Source organism: Salmo salar, chromosome ssa20, assembly GCF_905237065.1.
Source record: "Salmo salar chromosome ssa20, Ssal_v3.1, whole genome shotgun sequence".
In the NCBI taxonomy this organism is placed as follows: Eukaryota; Metazoa; Chordata; class Actinopteri; order Salmoniformes; family Salmonidae; genus Salmo; species Salmo salar.
Genome location: NC_059461.1, coordinates 86,061,009 through 86,086,280, shown reverse-complemented (window position 1 = coordinate 86,086,280; position 25,272 = coordinate 86,061,009). Strand labels below are relative to the sequence as shown.

Here is a 25,272-nt window from a genome sequence, read left to right as displayed (position 1 = left end):
TTTATCAGCATTGGAGAGATTAACAGGAGGGAGGGAGGCAGGGAGGGAGGGAGGCAGGGAGTGCCTCCAAGAACTGAGGGAGGGAGGGTGAGAGGGAGGGAGAGAGGGAGGGAGGGAGGGAGGGAGGGAGAAGGTGCTGCTTGCTGTTCTGAATGACTGACTGACTGAATGACTGCACAGTGGGTATATGACTGTTTGTCAGAATAAATGCTCTTATGATTGTTGTGCCTCCAAGAACTGTGCTCATCTAAATACACAAGCACTAATGTACCACCCTTTTCCATTTCCGCCTGCAGAAAATAACATTTCTAGTTAGTATTATGTTGTAATATCTTCTCCAATATATCAGAGTGAAACATAGGCTGTTGTTAGGGCTGCATTAGAGAGACCTACACACACAAACTCACACGCACATGCACCTGGGGCTGGACGGTAATGGTGAGTGAAATAGATGGTATGGTAAAGGAGGGTAGATGGTATGGTAATGGGGGGATGGTAAAGAAGGGTAGATGGTATGGTAAAGGAGGGTAGATGGTACGGTAAAGGAGGGTAGATGGTATGGTAAAGGAGGGTAGATGTTATGGTAATGGAGGGTAGATGGTAAAGGAGGGTGGATGGTATGGTAATGGAGGGTAGATGGTATGGTAATGGAGGGTAGATGGTAAAGGAGGGTAGATGGTAAAGGAGGGTAGATGGTATGGTAAAGGAGGGTAGGTGGTATGGGATAGGAGGGTAGGTGGTAAAGGAGGGTAGGTGGTATGGTAAAGGAGGGTAGATGGTAAAGGAGGGTAGATGGTAAAGGAGGGTAGGTGGTATGGGATAGGAAGGTAGATGGTATGGTAAAGGAGGGTAGGTGGTATGGGATAGGAGGGTAGGTGGTAAAGGAGGGTAGGTGGTATGGTAAAGGAGGGTAGATGGTATGGTAAAGGAGGGGTAGATGGTATGGTAATGGAGGGTAGATGGTATGGTAAAGGAGGGTAGATGGTAAAGGAGGGTAGGTGGTATGGGGTAGATGGTATGGTAAAGGAGGGTAGATGGTATGGTAAAGGAGGGTAGATGGTATGGTAAAGGAGGGTAGATGGTATGGTAAAGGAGGGTAGATGGTAAAGGAGGGTAGGTGGTATGGGGTAGATGGTATGGTAAAGGAGGGTAGATGGTATGGTAAAGGAGGGTAGATGGTATGGTAAAGGAGGGTAGATGGTATGGTAAAGGAGGGTAGATGGTATGGTAAAGGAGGGTAGATGGTAAAGGAGGGTAGATGGTATGGTAAAGGAGGGTAGATGGTAAAGGAGGGTAGATGGTAAAGGAGGGTAGGTGGTAAAGGAGGGTAGATGGTAAAGGAGGGTAGATGGTAAAGGAGGGTAGGTGGTATGGGATAGGAAGGTAGGTGGTAAAGGAGGGTAGGTGGTATGGGATAGGAGGGTAGATGGTAAAGGAGGGTAGATGGTAAAGGAGGGTAGGTGGTATGGGATAGGAGGGTAGATGGTAAAGGAGGGGTAGATGGTAAAGGAGGGTAGATGGTAAAGGAGGGTAGATGGTATGAAAGGAGGGTAGATGGTAAAGGAGGGTAGGTGGTATGGGATAGGAAGGTAGGTGGTAAAGGAGGGTAGGTGGTATGGGATAGGAGGGTAGATGGTAAAGGAGGGTAGATGGTAAAGGAGGGTAGGTGGTATGGGATAGGAGGGTAGATGGTAAAGGAGGGGTAGATGGTAAAGGAGGGTAGATGGTATGGGATAGGAGGGTAGATGGTATGGTAAAGGAGGGTAGATGGTAAAGGAGGGTAGGTGGTATGGGGTAGATGGTATGGTAAAGGAGGGTAGGTGGTATGGGATAGGAGGGTAGATGGTATGGTAAAGGAGGGGTAGATGGTATGGTAAAGGAGGGGTAGATGGTAAAGGAGGATAGGTGGTAAAGGAGGGGTAGATGGTATGGTAAAGGAGGGTAGATGGTAAAGGAGGGTAGATGGTAAAGGAGGGTAGATGGTATGGTAAAGGAGGGTAGGTGGTATGGTAAAGGAGGGGTAGATGGTATGGGATAGGAGGGTAGATGGTATGGTAAAGGAGGGTAGATGGTATGGTAAAGGAGGGTAGATTGTATGGTAACGGAGGGTAGATGGTATGGTAAAGGAGGGGTAGATTGTATGACAAATTGACATTCACAGCCATTCATTCTAGGGAAGCACTTAAATCTATACTCCATTTACCATTGTGGTTATATCGTCAGTTCATGTTACCTATAGTAACCACACAAACAATACAACAATCAGCATTGTTCTGGCACAAATTAATGTACGTGTGTGTGTGTGTGTGTGTGTGTGTTTGGTAACTCTCTGTCAGATCTACTCTGAAGTTACAGAGTCAGCCTTTCTTCAAAGACATTATGCATGTGAGTCATTATGTCTGTCCCAATGGGAGCATTACGATACATATCAAATAAATACATGAATACACTGCAATACACACTCTGTATACCCGGGGTACGTGTACAGTCAGGGAGTGTATAATGACTGAGTTTGAGTTTTATTACAGTGGATGTTTTTGAAAAGCTGACCGGCTCAGTGCACCATCTGGAATCATGACAACAGATACAATACAACAACAACAGTAGCACTATTACAGCCCCCTCTCCCAACACACACACACACACACATTCCTCCCTGTCACAGAAACACACTTGTATAAACACGTGTGTGAGTTTGTATTCAAATACATGCTGGAGGGTAAACTGCCTTTCATGTCTCTCGGCTTTGAGACTAATGAGGACTGCGAAGATGTGATATCAGTGTGTGTGTGTGTGTATGCGTTTGTGTGTGTGTGTTTGTTTGTGTGTGTGTTGCTGTCCTTTCTGTGTTTTTGGATGATTACAGTCATCACTATGGTGTCCGTCATGGTTACCAGACAACACAACATAACAACAAGATACATACAAACACAGGTGACACACACACACACATAAACAAACTTACTCTTACAGTGAACGCACACACGGCGCGCTCACACTCGCACGTACATTAAGAAATGTAAAAGGCTTGCTTAATGATGTTGTGTTGAGTTGTCAATGACAGAAGTCCTGTCGTTAAGTGTATCATTGCAGTCGTTTTTTTCCCCTTTTGATGTGTCTTTGGTGTATTAGTTGTCGCGGTGTGTGTGTGCGTATGTATTAGTTGTCGTGGTGTGTGTAATAGTTGTCGTGGTGTGTGTGTAATAGTTGTCGTGGTGTGTGTGTAATATTTGTCGTGGTGTGTGTGTAATAGTTGTCGTGGTGTGTGTGTAATAGTTGTCGTGGTGTGTGAGTAATAGTTGTCGTGGTGTGTGTGTATTAGTTGTCGTGGTGTGTATTAGTTGTCGTGGTTTGTGTGTATTAGTTGTCGTGGTGTGTAATAGTTGTCGTGGTGTGTAATAGTTGTCGTGGTGTGTAATAGTTGTCGTGGTGTGTAGTAGTTGTCGTGGTGTGTAATAGTTGTCGTGGTGTGAATTAGTTGTCGTGGTGTGTGTAATAGTTGTCGTGGTGTGTATTAGTTGTCGTGGTGTGTAATAGTTGTCGTGGTGTGTAATAGTTGTCGTGGTGTGTAATAGTTGTCGTGGTGTGTATTAGTTGTCGTGGTGTGTAATAGTTGTCGTGGTGTGTATTAGTTGTCGTGGTGAGTATTAGTTGTCGTGGTGTGTAATAGTTGTCGTGGTGTGTATTAGTTGTCGTGGTGTGTAATAGTTGTCGTGGTGTGTAATAGTTGTCGTGGTGTGTAATAGTTGTCGTGGTGTGTATTAGTTGTCGTGGTGTGTAATAGTTGTCGTGGTGTGTATTAGTTGTCGTGGTGTGTAGTAGTTGTCGTGGTGAGTAATAGTTGTCGTGGTGTGTATTAGTTGTCGTGGTGTGTATTAGTTGTCGTGGTGTGTATTAGTTGTCGTGGTGTGTAGTAGTTGTCGTGGTGTGTAGTAGTTGTCGTGGTGTGTAGTAGTTGTCGGGGTGTGTAATAGTTGTCGTGGTGAGTAATAGTTGTCGTGGTGAGTAATAGTTGTCGTGGTGTGTATTAGTTGTCGTGGTGTGTATTAGTTGTCGTGGTGAGTAATAGTTGTCGTGGTGAGTAATAGTTGTCGTGGTGTGTATTAGTTGTCGTGGTGTGTAATAGTTGTCGTGGTGTGTAATAGTTGTCGTGGTGAGTAATAGTTGTCGTGGTGAGTAATAGTTGTCGTGGTGTGTAATAGTTGTCGTGGTGTGTAATAGTTGTCGTGGTGTGTAATAGTTGTCGTGGTGTGTAATAGTTGTCGTGGTGTGTATTAGTTGTCGTGGTGTGTAGTAGTTGTCGTGGTGTGTAGTAGTTGTCGTGGTGTGTAGTAGTTGTCGTGGTGTGTAATAGTTGTCGTGGTGTGTAATAGTTGTCGTGGTGTGTAGTAGTTGTCGTGGTGTGTAATAGTTGTCGTGGTGTGTAGTAGTTGTCGTGGTGTGTAGTAGTTGTCGTGGTGTGTAATAGTTGTCGTGGTGTGTAATAGTTGTCGTGGTGTGTAGTAGTTGTCGTGGTGTGTAATAGTTGTCGTGGTGTGTAGTAGTTGTCGTGGTGTGTAATAGTTGTCGTGGTGTGTAATAGTTGTCGTGGTGTGTAATAGTTGTCGTGGTGTGTAATAGTTGTCGTGGTGTGTAATAGTTGTCGTGGTGTGTAATAGTTGTCGTGGTGTGTAATAGTTGTCGTGGTGTGTAGTAGTTGTCGTGGTGTGTAATAGTTGTCGTGGTGTGTAATAGTTGTCGTGGTGTGTAATAGTTGTCGTGGTGTGTAATAGTTGTCGTGGTGTGTAGTAGTTGTCGTGGTGTGTAATAGTTGTCGTGGTGTGTAATAGTTGTCGTGGTGTGTATTAGTTGTCGTGGTGTGTAATAGTTGTCGTGGTGTGTATTAGTTGTCGTGGTGTGTAATAGTTGTCGTGGTGTGTATTAGTTGTCGTGGTGTGTAATAGTTGTCGTGGTGTGTATTAGTTGTCGTGGTGTGTAATAGTTGTCGTGGTGTGTATTAGTTGTCGTGGTGTGTAATAGTTGTCGTGGTGTGTAGTAGTTGTCGTGGTGTGTAGTAGTTGTCGTGGTGTGTAATAGTTGTCGTGGTGTGTAATAGTTGTCGTGGTGTGTAATAGTTGTCGTGGTGTGTAGTAGTTGTCGTGGTGTGTAATAGTTGTCGTGGTGTGTAATAGTTGTCGTGGTGTGTAATAGTTGTCGTGGTGTGTATTAGTTGTCGTGGTGTGTAATAGTTGTCGTGGTGTGTAATAGTTGTCGTGGTGTGTAATAGTTGTCGTGGTGTGTAATAGTTGTCGTGGTGTGTAGTAGTTGTCGTGGTGTGTAATAGTTGTCGTGGTGTGTAATAGTTGTCGTGGTGTGTAGTAGTTGTCGTGGTGTGTAGTAGTTGTCGTGGTGTGTAATAGTTGTCGTGGTGTGTAGTAGTTGTCGTGGTGTGTAGTAGTTGTCGTGGTGTGTAATAGTTGTCGTGGTGTGTAATAGTTGTCGTGGTGTGTATTAGTTGTCGTGGTGTGTAATAGTTGTCGTGGTGTGTAATAGTTGTCGTGGTGTGTAATAGTTGTCGTGGTGTGTAATAGTTGTCGTGGTGTGTAATAGTTGTCGTGGTGTGTAGTAGTTGTCGTGGTGTGTAGTAGTTGTCGTGGTGTGTAGTAGTTGTCGTGGTGTGTAATAGTTGTCGTGGTGTGTAATAGTTGTCGTGGTGTGTAATAGTTGTCGTGGTGTGTAATAGTTGTCGTGGTGTGTAATAGTTGTCGTGGTGTGTGTATTATGTGACGACCCTCCCACTCTGTCTGCCGTATTCTCTCACTTTGTTCTTGTTTCCTTATTAGGATGCCGGTGGGCGGAGTTGGGAGGGTCGTCAGCTACATGGGAAACACCTGGGCCCGGGTGTGTCCCAGGATAAATAGACCTCTTCCACATTGATTGGGGAGACTCTCTCCATGCAGACACTTTTGTTGATTTCTGTTGTGGTAGTTTTGTGGCTTTTTGGTTATTTGCTTTGGCACCCTTCATCACCCTGCACTATTACATTCAGGCATGCAAAACACTCACTTACACTACTGATTACTGATTACACACACCATTGTTCATTGTTCTTGTTACGAACTGGCTCAGAGTTCGCAACAAAAGGGAGACAACGTGGAGACAAGGAACACCAAAATATATATTTATTAACTAAAGTAAACTAAGAACAATAAACAATGGTGTGTGTAGTCAGTAATCAGTAGTGTAAGGGAGTATTTTGCATGCATAAATGGATGAGTTGTGCCATTAAACCCCTACAACTCATCCAGAACGCCGCTGCCCGTCTGGTGTTCAACCTTCCCAAGTTCTCTCACGTCACCCCGCTCCTCCGCACACTCCACTGGCTTCCAGTTGAAGCTCGCATCTGCTACAAGACCATGGTGCTTGCCTACGGAGCTGTGAGGGGAACGGCACCTCCGTTCCTTCAGGCTCTGATCAGTCCCTACACCCAAACAAGGGCACTGCGTTCATCCACCTCTGGCCTGCTCGCCTCCCTACCTCTGAGGAAGCACAGTTCCCGCTCAGCCCAGTCAAAACTGTTCGCTGCTCTGGCACCCCAATGGTGGAACAAGCTCCCTCACGACACCAGGACAGCGGAGTCAATCACCACCTTCCGGAGACACCTGAAACCCCACCTCTAAGTAATACCTGGGATAGGATTAAGTAATCCTTCTAACCCCCCCCCTACCCCCCAAAAAAGATATAGATGTACTATTGTAAAGTGATTGTTCCACTGGATATCATAAGGTTAATGCACCAATTTGTAAGTCGCTCTGGATAAGAGCGTCTGCTAAATGACGTAAATGTAAATGTAAATAAATGAAATAATGCAGGGTGATGAAGGGTGCCAAAGCAAACCACCAAAAAGCCACAAAACTACCACAACAGTTATCAACAAAAGTGTCTGCATGGAGAGAGTCTCCCCAATCAATGTGGAAGAGGTCTATTTATCCTGGGACACACCCGGGCCCAGGTGTTTCCCATGTAGCTGACGACCCTCCCAACTCCGCCCACCGGCATCCTAATAAGGAAACAAGAACAAAGAGAGAGAATACGGCAGACAGAGTGGGAGGGTCCTCACATAATACACACAACACGACAACTATTACACACCACGACAACTATTACACACCACGACAACTATTACACACCACGACAACTACTACACACCACGACGACTACTACACACCACGACAACTACTACACACCACGACAACTATTACACACCACGACAACTATTACACACCACGACAACTATTACACACCACGACAACTATTACACACCACGACGACTATTACACACCACGACGACTATTACACACCACGACGACTATTACACACCACGACGACTATTACACACCACGACGACTATTACACACCACGACGACTACTACACACCACGACGACTACTACACACCACGACGACTACTACACACCACGACGACTATTACACACCACGACAACTATTACACACCACGACAACTATTACACACCACGACAACTATTACACACCACGACAACTATTACACACCACGACAACTACTACACACCACGACAACTATTACACACCACGACAACTATTACACACCACGACAACTACTACACACCACGACAACTATTACACACCACGACAACTAATACACACCACGACAACTATTACACACCACGACAACTATTACACACCAGACAGAGTGGGAGGGTCGTCACAATTAGTTGGCGTGGTGTGTAATAGTTGTTGTGGTGTGTGTGTGTGTGTGTGTGTGTGTGTGTGTGTGTGTGTATATTAGTTGTCGTTTTGTGTAATAGTTGTCGTGTTGTGTAATAGTTGTCGTGGTGTGTGTGTTAGTTGTCGTGGTGTGTAATAGTTGTCGTGGTGTGTAGTAGTTGTCTGTGTGTGTAATAGTTGTCGTGGTGTGTGTGTATTAGTTGTCGTGGTGTGTAATAGTTGTCGTGGTGTGTAGTAGTTGTCTGTGTGTGTAATAGTTGTCGTGGTGTGTGTAATAGTTAGATCTCCTAATGACTTCCAGCTTTGAATCTCCAGCCCTTCAACTGATCAAAACCCTCTTTAAGCCCTGCCAGCTCTGTTTGATACACACACACACACACACACACACACACACACACACACACACACACACACACACACACACACACAGTATACTACGGATGACAGATGCCGTTTTGATATGAAATGCTTTCATGCCTACTGTAATGATGACGTAAAGAAAATACCAGCACAGGCTGAAAAGAAGAGGTATCAGTCTAAAGTAGAATTTAGACAGGTTGCTATATAAAAATAATAGCGTCCCAAAACACTGGTCTAGACATCTATTTTCCAGGTAGGCATTTTTAAAATAATATACAGTATATATCATTGTGTGTGTTAAACACACCACATCACAGAGCACTGAATTGGAGAGCTGACAACTATCTGGTCGAAATCTGTGGCTTGATAATGAAGTAATAGACTCCTGAACTGTTGAGTTCAGGAGGACAGTGGCCAAGATGTGTACTTACATCCCGTTTGTTTGCTTGCAGAAGTTTGTGTTTGGGGGCAACTGATGGTGTGTGTGTGTCTGGGTCCTGTTGTTCAGTCTGTGGTCTCTGTCCCCATGTCCTGAGATGGTGTGTGTGTCTGGGTCCTGTTGTTCAGTCTGTGGTCTCTGTCCCCATGTCCTGAGATGGTGTGTGTGTCTGGGTCATGTTGTTCAGTCTGTGGTCTCTGTCCCCATGTCCTGAGATGGTGTGTGTGTCTGGGTCATGTTGTTCAGTCTGTGGTCTCTGTCCCCATGTCCTGAGATGGTGTGTGTGTCTGGGTCATGTTGTTCAGTCTGTGGTCTCTGTCCCCATGTCCTGAGATGGTGTGTGTGTCTGGGTCATGTTGTTCAGTCTGTGGTCTCTGTCCCCATGTCCTGAGATGGTGTGTGTGTCTGGGTCCTGTTGTTCAGTCTGTGGTCTCTGTCCCCATGTCCTGAGATGGTGTGTGTGTCTGGGTCCTGTTGTTCAGTCTGTGGTCTCTGTCCCCATGTCCTGAGATGGTGTGTGTGTCTGGGTCCTGTTGTTCAGTCTGTGGTCTCTGTCCCCATGTCCTGAGATGGTGTGTGTGTCTGGGTCATGTTGTTCAGTCTGTGGTCTCTGTCCCCATGTCCTGAGATGGTGTGTGTGTCTGGGTCCTGTTGTTCAGTCTGTGGTCTCTGTCCTCATGTCCTGAGATGGTTGATTCGGCTGCTAGTTGGTAGTTCTCTAATCCTGCACGCACCCACTGGCACTGCTCTACCTTGTTTTTCCACTGCTGTTGCTCTCTCTCACACACACATACACACAAGATCGCATACACACACCCCTCCCCAGGCGACGTTCTTTCTGATCTGGATTTAGGACCGATGGGGACAGATGGGTGAACAGTAGGAGTCTGGGCTAACGTCCCTCGCAAGCACACGCAGTCACTCAGAGTCACACACAGACACGCTCACTCACTCACTAAGACTGGCTCAGAGACTCACAAACATCAATGCAGATAGGCTCAAACTCTCACGCATCCTCTCTACACAGAGACATCATCATACACACACACTATAGAATAACTAGCTTCAAAGTAATGGCTGGAGACATGGGGTTTGAAGTGAAAGCTTCTTTTAGTAATACTACTTGTTCACGTTACGTTTAACAACTTTAGATTCTACAAAACAATAAAAGAAAGTTGCTAGAGAAAGGCAGGATAATCACTTGTACATAACTGGCGCGTTCTCTCTCTTTCTGCTTCCTGTCGCAAGGCATTCTGGAACTTGCAGTCAATAACGTAATCCAATACTAACCAATACAACAGAAATATGTATGTAGTTTAAAACAGAAATATGTATGTAGTTCTCTCAATCTCCATCACATGAATTATAATACAATTACATATGTAAATAACTGTAAAGAAAATATCTTTAGATACAGCTCAATGAATTAACTGTAAACATTAACTCTGTAACCCATTAAAGTTACAACACACACAGAGACATCACACACACACACACACACACACACACACACACACACTCACTCACTCACTCACTCACTCACTCACTCACTCACTCACTCACTCACTCACACTCACACACAGAGACATCATCACACATACACAGAAACATCATCACACGCATACTTATTTAGTTCTGAACACACACAGTCTAACATACACTCATTCAGACAGATACAGTATACACACAGACAGGATTAGATCTACATGCATACGGATTTACTCGGTTAAAGCTGGTGTGGAGCGCATTTGTGTGTGTGTTTTGAGTATAAACTCCTGCTACCTTACGTTTGGTTGGGTTGTGATCTGATAGCCCAGGTTAGGCTAAACTAATGGCTGGGGATTTTATCCAGAGTCTCTGTGTCCCTCTGAAAATAAAGGGGAAGAATTCATGTACAGGTTTATTTTGGTCATGTATACTACATGCTTAACTCAAAAAGCTAGCTTTATTTTAGGAGTAATCTGCTCTACCATCTCTCTCTCTCTCTCTCTCTCTCTTTCTCTCTCTCTCTCTCTCCTCACTCTCTCTCTCCTCACTCTCTCTCTCTGTCTCTCCCTCTCCTCTCTCTCTCTCTCCTCTCTCTCTCTCTCCTCACTCTCTCTCTCCTCACTCTCTCTCTCCTCACTCTCTCTGTCTCTCTCTCTCTCTCTCTCCCTGTCCTCTCGCTCTGTCTCTCCTCTCTCTCTCTCCTCTGTCTCTCCTCTCTCTCTCTCTCATTAAGAAATCACTGTCAGCACTTGTTTGTTGTGGTGTCTGGCTGGGTCTGGGAGTGAGATGCTGCGTGTCTGCTTGGATGTGGTGTCTGGCTGGGCGGGCGACGTGATCTGAGTGCTGATGTGTTGTCTGTCCTGGTTGATTGGTTATGTCTGGAAACTGAGGCAGAGTTTTATCATTCAACCCTATCATGTACACTTCTTAATAGAGCTTCTAACATTCTAACACTCTAACATTCTAACATTCTAACACTCTAACATTCTAACACTCTAACATTCTAACACTCTAAAACTAACTCTCTAACATTATAACACTAACACTCTAACACGCTAACACGCTAACATTCTAACTGTCACGGTTATCGTCGGTGAAGGAGGACCAAAATGCAGCAGGACTGTGTTTGTTCATTTTGAACATTTATTAAATCAAAATGAACACAAAAATAACAAAACAAGTGAACGAACGATATACCGACAGTCTGGCAAGGCACAAGGCTAAACACAGAACAATCTCCCACAAATACAAGACAAACACACCCAACTAATATAGGACTTCCAATCAAAGGCAACACCAAACAGCTGCCTTCAATTCGAAGTCCACCCCAATTAACTCAACATAGAAACACACTCACTAGACTACACATAGAAATACATAAATACATAAACTCAAAACCCGGAAATAATAAATCAAACGCCCTCCTAACTAACACACCACCCTGAACCACATAAAACAAATACCCTCTGCCACATCCTGACCAAACTACAATAACCATTAACCCTTATACTGGCCAGGACGTGACACTAACACTCTAAAACTAACTCTCTAACATTATAACACTAACATTCTAACACGCTAACATTCTAACACTAACATTCTAACACTCTAAAACTAACACTCTAACATTCTAACATTCGAACACTCTAAAACTAACTCTCTAACATTCTAACACTCTAACATTATAACACTCTAACATTCTAACACTAACATTCTAACACTAACACTCTAACATTCTAACATTCTAACACTCTAAAACTAACTCTCTAACATTATAACACTCTAAAACTAACTCTCTAACATTATAACACTCTAACATTCTAACATTCTAACACTAACACTCTAACATTCTAACATTTTAACATTCTAACACTCTAAAACTAACATTCTAACATTCTAACACTCTAAAACTAACTGTCTAACAATTTAACACTAACATTCTAATATGCATTTCTCCTTCTCTCTGCCTATCTTCCTTTATGTCAGAACAGTAACTAGACAATGAAAATGTTTGTGTGTGTACGTGTGTGATGACTCACCAAGCAATCATTAGTCATGTCATCAATCATGTCCTGATCAAGCAATCACTTTACTTTCACTTTTCCTGAATCTTTGCAGGAGCTTGTTTACAGTTTCTAGTAGCTCTTCTCATGTTTATGTGTAGTGGTTTTGTTTTATTTCTGGATAATGAACATAGTGACATGAGGCAGGACAGTTTCCATAGAAACATAAAGACACCATATAAACATCACAGAAGTCATAATTAGGGTATCTTGCCTTTCTTTCTGTCCTCCATTCCTCTCATAAACCTTCTTTCCTTCCCACTCCTTTCTCTCTCTTATTACCACTTCCTCCCTGTGACTAGTTTACTGTTTATTCTCCTCTAGTAGTGGTTATGTGTGCATTGCACTGCATTATTTTGAAGTTTTATTCAAGAAAAGATTGTTAACAACTTCCCCTATCTCTCTCTCTCTGTCTTTGTCTCTCTCTCTCTCTCTTTCTGTCTCCCTCTCCATCTCTCTCTCCCTCTATCCCTCTCCATCTCTATCTATCTCTGTCTCCCTCTCTCGCTCTCTCTCTCTCTCTCTCTAGGCTGAAGTGTGTGGGTTTGGAGCGAGACATGACAGAAGGGCTGCTGTGTAAAGAGAGAGAGCTCTGCCAACAGCTCAGGTAAAGAGAGGATAGAACAAGAAAACAAGGGAACAATACAGCTGCCAATACAGCTGCCAAGGAGGGCGGAGGAAAGAAAGATAAAAAGGGATAGAGGGAAAACAGAAACAAAAGAATAGCCCTGCTTTAATCTGATTGGTTGGTGGCTCCCCGACCAATGGCACGACAGGAAGGCTGGGGCAGATGGGAAAAATCTGGGTGGCGGGATGCAGGAAGGAAAAAACAGAGGGAGAGAAAAACAAAGGGAGGAGAAAAAAATAGAGGAGAGTTAGCCCATTGCTGAAAGTGCAAAGGACAATAAAACTGTAGAGAAAAGGAAGTAGAGAAAAGGAAATGACAGGTGAGGGAAAGATATGAGGATAGGAGTGTTGTAATTTCTGCCATAGACTTTTGTTGATGTCTTAAAGTCAGATGTTAGAGTGCAACACTATTCATAACAACCAAGGCTGGCCTAGTAAAACACGGTGCATTAACTAGTGTGTATTGGATAATTCAATCACACACACAAGCTCAAATTCTTAGCCTCGTAACTGATGACAGATTTGGCTCATATCTGGTCCGCCATTTCTGCCTGTCAGGCTACGATTTGTGTAATCTGACATTATAAAACAGCCTCTCGTGACAAGCACACACACTGACACACACACATAAACTCACACAAGTAAAACACTCCCAGACATCAGAAATGGAGGAGGGAACTCTGAACTCTTCTCCTCTGATCTTCATGTTTTATCACCTAAAGCCACATACATTTACTTCTGGTCTGTAGAGATCAGTCAGAAGAAAAACAGCCACTCCACTCTCAAAAGCTGTCACTTCAGATTAGATTTACAGTACCAGTAAAAAAATGTGGACACACGTACTCATTCAAGGGTTTTTCTTTATTTTTACTATTTTGTACATTGTAGAATAATAGTGAAGACATCAAAACTATGAAATAACACATATGGAATCTAACCAAAAAAGTATTAAACAATTCAAAATATATTTTAGATTTTAGATTCTTCAAAGTAGCCACTCTTTGCCTTGATGAAAGCTTTGCACACTCTTGGCTTTCTCTCAACCAGCTTCACCTGGAAATCTTTTCCAACAGTCTTGAAGGAGTTCCCACATATGCTGAGCACTTGTTGGCTGCTCTGCGGTCCAACTCATTCCAAACCATCTTAACTGGGTTGAGGTCGGGTGATTGTAGATTCTAGGTCATCTGATGCAGCACTCCATCCCTCTTCTTATTGGCCAAATAGCCCTTACACATCCATGAAGTGTGTTGGGTCATTGTCCTGTTGAAAAATAAATGATCGTCCCACTAAGAGCAAACCAGATGTGATGGCGTATCGCTGCAGAATGCTGTGGTAGCCATGCTGGTTAAGTGTGCCTTGAATTCTAAAGAAAACACCAACAGTATCACCAGCAAAGCACCCCCACACCATCACTCCTCCTCCTCCATGCATCACGGTGGGAACCACACATGCATGTTCACCTACTCTGCATCTCACAAAGACACGGTGGTTGGAACCAAAAATCTAAAATTTGGACTCATCAGATCAAAGGACAGATGTCCACCAGTCTAATGTCCATTGCTCATGTTTCTTGGCCCAAGCAGGTCTCTTCTTCTTATTGGTGTCCTTTAGTAGTGGTTTCTTTGCAGCAATTCGACCATGAAGGCCTGACTCAAACAGTCTCCTCTGAACAGTTGATGTTGAGATGTGTCCGTTACTTGAACTCTGTGAAGCATTTATTTGGGCTGCAATTTCTGAGGCTGGTAACTCTAATGAACTTATCCTCTGCAGCAGAGGTAACTCTGGGTCTTCCTTTCATGTGGCGGGCCTTATGAGAGCCAGTTTCATCATAGTGCTTGATGGTTTTTGCAACTGCACTTGAAGAAACTTTCAAAGTTCTTGAAATTTTCCGGATTGACTGACCTTCATGTCTTAAAGTAATGATGGACTGTCATTTTTCTTTGCTTATTTGAGCTGTTCTTGCCATGATATGGACTTGGTCTTTTACCAAATAGGGCTATCTTCTGTATACCAACCCTACCTTGTCACAACACAACTGATTGGCTAAAACACATTAAAAAGGAAAGAAATTCCACAAATTAACTTTTAACAAGGCACACCTGTTAATTGAAAAGCATTCCAGGTGGCTACCTCTTGAAACTGGTTGAGAGAATGTCAAGCGTGTGCAAAGCTGTTAACAAAGCGAAGGGTGACTACTTTGAAGAATCAAAAATATAACATATATTTTTATTTGTTTAACAATTTATTTCATAGTTGTGATGTCTTCACTATTATTCTACAATGTAGAAAATAGTAAAAATAAACAAAACCCCTGGAATGAGTAGGTGTGTCCAAACCTTTGACTGGTACTGTATATTTACAAATAAAATATGTGGGATTGGAAATTATGTAGACAATTACATTGATGGAAGCTACACACTCTATCTGCAATATTAAAGCTGATTTATCCACCCACAAAAATAAAAAATTATTCAATAGCTTTTTCTAATGGTTTTATGACATACAACACTGTCCAACAACACTAGTAGCACTGGAAAAAGTATAATAGAAATATGTATAATAACAGTAGTGTTCTTGCTGACAAAAGCACACTAATTACCCTATATTGTAGCCCATTGTAAGGAATGAGATTTGTTCCACTGACTTACATTAGCTATTGTGAAAACCAAATAAGTTCAACAGATGTGTGGGAAATGTTAGTTCACCAAAGTTGGAGGCAGAAATGCTGACTGGAGCCTGCATTTGGGCCTATTTGAATTATTGTTCATTGAGATACATTAAATATACCACCAAAAGTTTAACTTGGGGGCCATATTTCCTGACATTTTACGTAGTGTAACATGATTCGTTACATCTTTTGGGTAGGCTATTTCATGCATTTAAAAAAAAATCAGTTTTACTTTTTGACAAATTCTGTTTTCCAGGTTTTGTTTTTCCCAGTTTCATCGTTTTCATAGTTTTTTCAGGTTCACTGTCAAAATGGGATGTTGTAAGTCCACAACTATACTTAAAGGAGTAGTGCAGTAAAAAATATAGATTTTACAGTTTTTATTTATTTAATATATTCCACACTAGGAGGTTGAAATAACACTCTATATTTTTGAAAATTATGAAAACTAAAACAATGCCTGGAATTTCATCCTGATCAGGTGGGATGTAGTTTTTGAGGGGTAGGCCCTAGTGTCTAGACAATCCTATCTGCCAATCAGGGCTGTTTATGTAAATGTATTTACATCTGTATCAACACACGATCAAACTGAGCATTTTAATGACAAAAGGAGACTCATAATAATACAAAATATAATTTGAGTTATTTTCATGAAATAAACACACACAATTTATTTATTGGACATATAGTGATGATTTAAAAATATAAAATGTCCTGCATGTGGGCTTTAAACCCTGCGACCACTAGAAAGAGACCTCTTGTTTGGTTAGCAGCATTTCTATACATGTGATGGCAGAGTTGCAAAACCATATGATCACCTGATTGACAGGCTACAAATCATCATGATGCCCGGCTGGCCAACTTTGGAGTCAACAATTACACTTTTCCCCAATTGTTTACACACTAAAACTGGCCCATAGGCATAATGACCCAAACCTGTAACTAATTTAGTAGAACCAGACAACAAATCTGCAATACTACTGGCACATGTTCTGCTTTACACTCAGATTGCAATTCTATAACAAACATTTGGCAAAACACAACACACAATTCACTACCTTTGGCACAACCTTCCCAACTAAAATCTCTTGTGTGCAAATGAAAAACAACACTGTTCAACAAGCTAAGCTCAATTACAAATTGACCACTTTCACTCTTCACATGTGCAAACACTAGTTGCGTAAAAGTTCACTTTGCAATCAGACCTTTGGTACGGATAAAAAGGCCACAGGTGAGTACTCCTGTGCTTGGAGAACAATGGAAGCAAACTTGGCAGAGAGAGGTAGAGGTGGAGGTAGAGATGGTGGTGGAGGTTGAAGAGGTGGAGGTGGAGGTAGAAAAGGTGGAGGTGGAGGTAGAAGAGGTGGAGGTAGGAGAGGTAGAGGTAGAGGTGGAGATGGTGGAGGTAGAAGTGGAGGTGGAGATAAAGGTGGAGGTAGAAGAGGTGGAGGTAGAAGAGGTGGAGGTGGAGGTGGAGGTAGAAGAGGTAGAGGTGGACGTGGAGGTGGACGTAGAAGAGGTGGAGGTGGAGGTAGAAGAGGTAGAGGTGGAGGTAGAAGAGGTAGAATCAAATCAAAGTTTATTTGTCACGTGCGCCGAATACAAGAGGTGTAGACCTTACAGTGAAATGCTTACTTACAGGCTCTAACCAATAGTGCAAAAAAGGTATTAGGTGAATAATAGGTAAGTAAAGAAATAAAAACAACAGTAAAAAGACAGTAAAAAATAACAGTAGCGAGGCTATATACAGTAGTGAGGCTATAAAAGTAGCGAGGCTACATACAGACAACGGTTAGTCAGGCTGATTGAGGTAGTATGTACATGTAGATATGGTTAAAGTGACTATACATATATGATGAACAGAGAGTAGCAGTAGCGTAAAAGAGGGGTTGCCATGCGGTAGTAGAGAGAACAGTCTATGACTGGGGTCTTAGACCCTTTTTAGGGCCTTCCTCTGACACCGCCTGGTGTAGAGGTCCTGGATGGCAGGCAGCTTAGCCCCAGTGATGTACTGGGCAGTACGCACTACCCTCTGTTGTGCCTTGCGGTCGGAGGCCGAGCAATTGCCGTACCAGGCAGTGATGCAACAAGTCAGGATGCTCTCGATGTTGCAGCTGTAGAACCTTTTGAGGATCTCAGGACCCATGCCAAGTCTTTTTAGTTTCCTGAGGGGGAATAGGCTTTGTCGTGCCCTCTTCACGACTGTCTTGGTATGTTTGGACCATTCCAGTTTGTTGGTGATGTGGACACCAAGGAACTTGCAGCTCTCAACCTGCTCCACTATAGCCCCGTCGATGAGAATGGGGGTGTGTTCGGTCCTCCTTTTCCTGTAGTCCACAATAATCTCCTTAGTCTTGGTTACGTTGAGGGATAGGTTGTTATTCTGGCACCACCCGGCCATGTCTCTGACCTCCTCCCTATAGGCTGTCTCGTCATTGTCGGTGATCAGGCCTACCACTGTTGTGTCGTCTGCAAACCTAATAATGATGTTGGAGTCGTGCCTGGCCATGCAGTCGTGGGTGAACAGGGAGTACAGGAGGGGACTGAGCACGCACCCCTGGGGGGCTCCAGTGTTGAGGATCAGCGTGGCAGATGTGTTGCTACCTACCTCACCACCTGGGGGCGGCCCGTCAGGAAGTTCAGGATCCAGTAACAGAGGGAGGTGTTTAGTCCCAGGATCCTTAGCATAGTGATGAGCTTTGAGGGCACTATGGTGTTGAACGCTGAGCTGTAGTCAATGAATAGCATTCTCACAATAGTGTTCCTTTTGTCCAGGTGTGAAAGGACAGTGTGGAGTGCAATAGCGATTGCATCATTTGTGGATCTGTTTGGGCGGTATGCAAATTGGAGTGGGTCTAGGGTTTCTGGGATAATGGTGTTGTTGTGAGCCATTACCAGCCTTTCAAACCACTTCATGGCTACGGACGTGAGAGCTACGGGTCTGTAGTCATTTAGGCAGGTTGCCTTTGTGTTCTTGGGCACAGGGACTATGGTGGCCTCCTTGAAACATGTTGGTATTACAGACTCAATCAGGGACATGTTGAAAATGTCAGTGAAGACACCTGCCAGTTGGTCAGCACATGCCCGGAGCACACGTCCTGGTAATCCGTCTGGCCCCGTAGCCTTGTGTATGTTGACCTGTTTAAAGGTCTTACTCACGACGGCTACGGAGAGCCTGATCACACAGTCGTCCGGAACAGCTGATGCTCTCATGAATGCCTCAGTGTTGCTTGCCTCGAAGCGAGCATAGAAGTGATTTAGCTCGTCTGGTAGGCTCGTGTCACTGGGCAGCTCACGGCTGTGCTTCCCTTTGTAGTCTGTAATAGTTTGCAAGCCCTGCCACATAAGAGGAGCGTCGGAGCCGGTGTAGTATGATTCAGTCTTAGCCCTGTATTGACGCTTTGCCTGTTTGATGGTTTGTCGCATGGCATAGCAGGATTTCTTGTAAGCTTCCGGGTTAGAGTCCCGCACCTTGAAGACGGCAGCTCTACCCTTTAGCTCAGTGCAAATGTTGCCTGTAATCCATGGCTTCTAGTTGGGGTATGTACTGTGGGGACGACTGTGGGGGTCACTGTGGGGACGACGTCCTCGATGCACTTATTGATAAAGCCAATGACTGATGTGGTGTACTCCTCAGTGCCATCAGAAGAATCCTGGAACATGTTCCAGTCTGTGATAGCAAAACAGTCCTGTAGTTTAGCATCTGCTTCATCTAACCACTTTTTTTATAGACCGAGTCACTGGTGCTTCCTGCTTTAATATTTGCTTGTAAGCAAGAATCAGGAGGATAGAGATGTGGTCGGATTTACTAAATGGAGGGCGAGGGAGAGCTTTGTACGCGTCTCTGTGTGTGGAGTACAGGTGATCTAGAATTATTTTCCCCTCTGGTTGCGCATTTAACATGTTGATAGAAATTTTGTAGAACTGATTTAAGTTTCCCTGCATTAAAGTCTCCGGCCACTAGGAGCGCCGCCTCTGGGTGAGTGGTTTCCTGTTTGCTTATTTCCTTATACAGCTGACTGAGTGCGGTCTTAGTGCCAGCATCTGTCTGTGGTGGTAAATAAACAGCCACGAAAGTATAGCTGAAAACTCTCGGCAAGTAGTGTGGCCTGCAATTTATCACAATATACTCTACTTCAGGCGAGCAAAATCTAGAGACGTCCTTAGATTTCGTGCACCAGCTGTTGTTAACAAATATGCACAGATCGCCACGCCTCGTCTTACCGGAGTGTGCTGTTCTATCTTGCCGGTACAGCGTATATCCCGCTAGCTGAATATCCATGTCGTCATTCAGCCACGATTCCGTGAAACATAGGATATTACAGTTTTTGATGTCCCGTTGGTAGGATATTCGTGATCGTACGTCGTCTAATTTATTGTCCAATGATTGCGCGTTGGCGAGTAATATTGACGGTAACGGCAGCTTTCCCAATTGCCTTCTGCGGGTCCTGACCAGGCTTCTGGCTCTGTGTCCGCTGTACCTGTGTCTCTTCCTCTTGCAAATAACAGGGATGTCGGCCCTGTGGGGTGTTTGGAGAATGTCTTGTGAGTCCTCCTTGGTGTAGAAAAAAATCTTTGTCTAATCCGAGGTGAGTGATCGCTGTCCTGATATCCAGAAGCTCTTTTTTGCCGTAAGATACGGTTGCAGAAACATTATGTACCAAATAATTTACAAATAATGCAAAAAAAACACATAGTAGCACAATTGGTTGGGCGCCTGTAAAACTGCTGCCATTTCTTCCAGCGCCATTTTAGAAGAGGTGGAGGTAGAAGAGGTGGAGGTGGAGGTGGAAGTAGAGGTGGAGGTACAGTAGAGGTAGAAGAGGTAGAGGTGGAGGTAGAAGAGGTGGAGGTAGAAGTGGAGATGGAGGTAGAGGTGGAGGTACAGTAGAGGTGGAGGTGGAGGTAGAGGTGGAGGTACAGTAGAGGTAGAAGAGGTGGAGGTACAGTAGAGGTAGAAGAGGTGGAGGTAGAGGTGGAGGTAGAGGTGGAGGTAGAGGTGGAGGTAGAAGAGGTGGAGGTAGAAGTGGAGATGGTGGTAGAAGTAGAGGTGGAGGTACAGTAGAGGTGGAGGTACAGTAGAGGTGGAGGTACAGTAGAGGTGGAGGTACAGTAGAGGTGGAGGTAGAAGAGGTGGAGGTAGAAGAGGTGGAGGTAGAAGAGGTAGAAGAGGTAGAGGTAGAGGTAGAGGTAGAAGAGGTGGAGGTAGAAGAGGTGGAGGTAGAAGAGGTGGAGGTAGAAGAGGTGGAGGTAGAAGAGGTGGAGGTAGAAGAGGTGGAGGTGGAGGTAGAAGAGGTGGAGGTAGAGGTAGAAGAGGTGGAGGTAGAGGTAAAAGAGGTGGAGGTAGAGGTAAAAGAGGTGGAGGTAGAAGAGGTGGAGGTAGAGGTAGAAGAGGTGGAGGTGGAGATAGAAGAGATGGAGATAGAAGAGGTGGAGATAGAAGAGGTGGAGGTAGAAGAGGTGGAGGTAGAACAGGTGGAGGTAGAGGTGAACCAAGAACAAGGAGAGTAATATCCGATTAAAATGTAGGCATCTATGGTGTACAATGTGGTCAACCATGGTTTGACCTTAAGAGAGGCTGGGCAGAGAGTGCTGCCCAATATGAGCCACTTCACCGTAGCATCCATCGTCCAGACGTTCCAAAATGAGAAGAGATTTCTACTGCAGACATTGGACCTCTCCACTACTTTTACTACTTGACAGTAGTACAACATAAAGCACAGTAAAGACTTTAGATTCCAATACATCCTGTAAAGGCAACCAATTCAATGTTTCATTACTGTATTACTGTATGTATGAAATTGGGAGCTATACTGCTTTGTAACATGTTTATCTGGTATACTGTATTACTGTAGTGTTTACTGTACCGTATGCTATTTTGTTTTTGTAGAACTGAAAGACGACCACCACGTGGTGGTAGAACATGTCTATTTACAGGAGAACAGGAAGCTGACATTGTGCAAATGGTAGTTGAACATAATGCCATTAAGACTGTGGGAAATCCAACAACAGATGATTGAAAACCCTGCCATCTTCCATAATATCAGAGTGAGTTTATCAACCATAGCCCGCATCCTTAAGAAACACCATCTCCGGATGAAGCAAATCTACAGAGTCCCATTTCAAAGGAATTCCCAAAGAGTGAAGGATAAACAGTACGAAATATGTGCAAGTAAACAATGTAGTATTATTACACTGTTGAAACATCAGAGACTCATTGATGTTGCCAGTGAACTTTACTATACACCGATTACAGTATTTACACACATTTCAGAGAATCATGGAGTTGGATGCAAGTCCCATCTCCCAGGAACTCATATTCATAGATGAGGCTGGATTAAATTTAGGCGAAGACGAGGAGGAGAGGAACATCATTGGTCAACGTGCCATTATTGAGGTACCTGGCCAGCACGGGGGAAATGCCACCATATGCACAGCTATGAGCCACAATGGGGTCCTCCACCTCCATGCCACCCTTGGACCATACAGCACTGCCCATCTCCTTCATTTCCTGAACACCTTACATGACAGTCTCTTTCAGCCAGAGCAGAAAGGGCCAGGTGATCCTGAGCAGCTAATGTATGCTCTGATTTGGGACAACAGAACAGGAGTTACTGCTTCCATGACCATCCAAGGTTTACAATTCTCTATCTTCCACCATATTCCCCATTTCTCAACCCCATTGAGGAGTTGTTTTCAGTTTTGGCGGTGGAAGGTGTATGATCGCAAACCCCATGAACATATGGCCCTTCTCCAGGCAGTGGAGGAGCCCTGTGGTGATGTTCCAGTCCTGTCAGGGGTGGTTGCGTCATGCCAGAAGATATTTTCCCCGCTGTCTGGCCAAGGAGAACATCGCCTGTGATGTTGATGAAAATCTGTGGCCGGACCAAAACAACAGATGTGACTGATTTTGTTTTCGCAATGAAGTATTTGTTTCTTGACTTATCTATTCTGTACAATTGATCTAACGTACAGTACAGTAGTACAAATAGCACTATTTTTCTTCCTTTGCATACGTAAATATATTTACTGTATGTATGCATTTTTACTGTAAGTGTGTTTACAGTATGCTGTTTAACATGTATTGAATCATGTTGAAATATAAAATGTACATTTTTGCATTTGTGTTCCTTTCTTGTTTGAGTACACAAACAGTATACAGCATAACAACAACATCTTAGTCTTTACACTGTAATAGGTTCTGATAGTAGTGTTTTGAATATGTCACATTAGTGTGATCACGGTTGTCTCTAAGTTAGATTCATTTGATGTGTTTTTCTCATTTGTATCCAGAGTTTCATTCTGAGCATGGAGTACATGATTTTGATTGCTGTGTTCCATTTTGCAAGATGTCTCTGGAGTTTGGGGAAATTGGCTAACTGTTTTGTGTTTAGTGTTTTGAGTACATGAGATGGTTTCAGCAAACGTGGGTTAACAATTAGTAAAAAAGTGTAATTGGGAAGGTTTTTGAGGAACGTCTTAGAAATGACTCTTTCCGCATGCTAACCGGCTACCCGACACACATGGGTCACACCAACAGGCGTCTTCCTCAGAAAGTTGAGGGAAATATACATCACAGATTCATTCTTTTGAGAAACGAGCTCAGTTTAACCACCACTTTGGTTCGTCTGTGAGCTTCTCCACAGGACAACCAGTTGTTTGAGCTGCGCGCTCTTGCTGACCAACAGACAATATTCTGCTGAAACTAGACAATGAGCGAGGTGCACGCATGTTGATAGGCTACTTCTGCTCTGATTGCTTCCTACTTCCTCCCTACTTCCCCCTACATCTGCCCTACCCCCCACGTCCTCCCTACGTCCCCCTACTTCTGTCCTACCCCCCACGTCCTCCCTACGTCCCCCTACTTCTGTCCTACCCCCCACGTCCTCCCTACTTCCCCCTACTTCTGTCCTACCCCCCACGTCCTCCCTACTTCCCCTTACTTCTGTCCTACCCCCCACGTCCTCCCTACTTCCCCCTACTTCTGTCCTACCCCCCACGTCCTCCCTACTTCCCCCTACTTCTGTCCTACCCCCACGTCCTCCCTACTTCCCCCTACTTCTGTCCTACCCCCCACGTCTTCCCTACTTCCCCCTACTTCTGTCCTACCCCCCACTTCCTCCCTACTTCCCCCCTACTTCTGTCCTACCCCCCCACGTCCTCCCTACTTCCCCCTACTTCTGTCCTACCCCCCACGTCCTCCCTACGTCCCCCTACTTCTGTCCTACCCCCCACGTCCTCCCCTACGTCCCCCCTACTTCTGTCCTACCCCCCACGTCCTCCCTACGTCCCCCTACTTCTGTCCTACCCCCCACGTCTTCCCTACTTCCCCCTACTTCTGTCCTACCCCCCCACGTCCTCCCTACTTCCCCCTACTTCTGCCCCTACCCCCCCACGTCCTCCCTACTTCCCCCTACTTCTGTCCTACCCCCCACGTCCTCCCTACTTCCCCCTACTTCTGCCCTACCCCCCCCACGTCCTCCCTACTTCCCCCTACTTCTGTCCTACCCCCCACGTCCTCCCTACTTCCCCCTACTTCTGTCCTACCCCCACGTCCTCCCTACTTCTGTCCTACCCCCCCACGTCCTCCCTACTTCCCCCTACTTCTGTCCTACCCCCCACGTCCTCCCTACTTCCCCCTACTTCTGCCCTACCCCCCACATCCTCCCTACTTCCCCCTACTTCTGTCCTACCCCCCACATCCTCCCTACTTCCCCCCTACTTCTGTCCTACCCCCCACGTCTTCCCTACTTCCCCCAACATCTGTCCTACCCCCCACATCTTCCCTACGTCCCCCTACTTCTGTCCTACCCCCCACGTCCTCCCTACTTCCCCCTACTTCTGTCCTACCCCCCACGTCCTCCCTACGTCCCCCCTACTTCTGTCCTACCCCCACGTCCTCCCTACGTCCCCCTACTTCTGTCCTACCCCCCCACGTCTTCCCTACTTCCCCCTACTTCTGTCCTACCCCCCACGTCCTCCCTACGTCCCCCTACTTCTGTCCTACCCCCCACGTCCTCCCTACTTCCCCCTACTTCTGTCCTACCCCCCACGTCCTCCCTACTTCCCCCCTACTTCTGCCCTACCCCCCACGATCTCCCTACTTCCCCCTACTTCTGCCCTACCCCCCACATCCTCCCTACTTCCCCCTACTTCTGTCCTACCCCCCACGTCCCCCCTACTTCCCCCTACTTCTGTCCTACCCCCCACGTCCCCCCTACTTCCCCCTACTTCTGCCCTACCCCCCACGTCCTCCCTACTTCCCCCTACTTCTGTCCTACCCCCCACGTCCTCCCTACTTCCCCCTACTTCTGTCCTACCCCCCACGTCCTCCCTACTTCCCCCTACTTCTGTCCTACCCCCCCATGTCCTCCCTACTTCCCCCTACTTCTGCCCCTACCCCCCCACGTCCTCCGTACTTCCCCGTACATCTGCCCTACCCCCCATGTCCTCCCTACCCCCCTACATCCTAACTACATCCTCCCTACTTCCTCCCTACTTCCTCCCCACTTCCTTCCTACTTCCTCCCCTCCTCTCCATCAGGCCCAGATGTCATTTTCTAATTTTTTCTGCTAAGGATTTAAGAGATTTTCCCTATGTAAAAAAAAAAAAAGCCACAATCTTAAACTAACAAGGGTTATGCTTTTAGCCTGTTTTTCTAAGAAGGGGTACGGCAAACCACCGCGCTCCCCCTCCATTTGAGCGCTGTGTGTGTGTGTGTGTGTGTGTGTGTGTGTGTGTGTGTGTGTGTGTGTGTGTGTGTGTGTGTGTGATCAGTGAGTGTGTGTGTGTGTGTGTGTGTGTGTGTGTGTGTGTGTGTGTGTATCAGTGAGTGTGCGTGTGAGTTTGTCAGTGTGTTTCTGAATGAGTTCAGTGCGCTCTA

The 25,272-nt window shown here is 45.0% G+C and overlaps 2 protein-coding genes across 2 annotated transcripts in view; both read left to right on the top strand.

Annotated features, from left to right (window-relative positions):
- The window catches only part of lekr1 (leucine, glutamate and lysine rich 1), a 61,815-nt gene extending 48,794 nt beyond the window's left edge, over positions 1–13,021 (top strand). The window contains exon 4 of the mRNA XM_014163512.2: positions 12,624–13,021. Coding sequence (XP_014018987.2) covers positions 12,624–12,705 — 82 coding nt within the window. The 3' untranslated portion in view covers positions 12,706–13,021. The remainder of the gene's footprint in view (positions 1–12,623) is intronic.
- Positions 13,022–16,785: 3,764 nt separating this feature from the next.
- Positions 16,786–24,862, top strand: LOC123729194 (extensin-2-like). The gene is made up of 2 exons (XM_045703415.1): positions 16,786–16,920; positions 23,129–24,862. Exons 1-2 carry the CDS (start codon positions 16,786–16,788, stop codon positions 24,860–24,862), a joined length of 1,869 nt encoding a protein of 622 aa, XP_045559371.1.
- Positions 24,863–25,272: the final 410 nt, after the last annotated feature.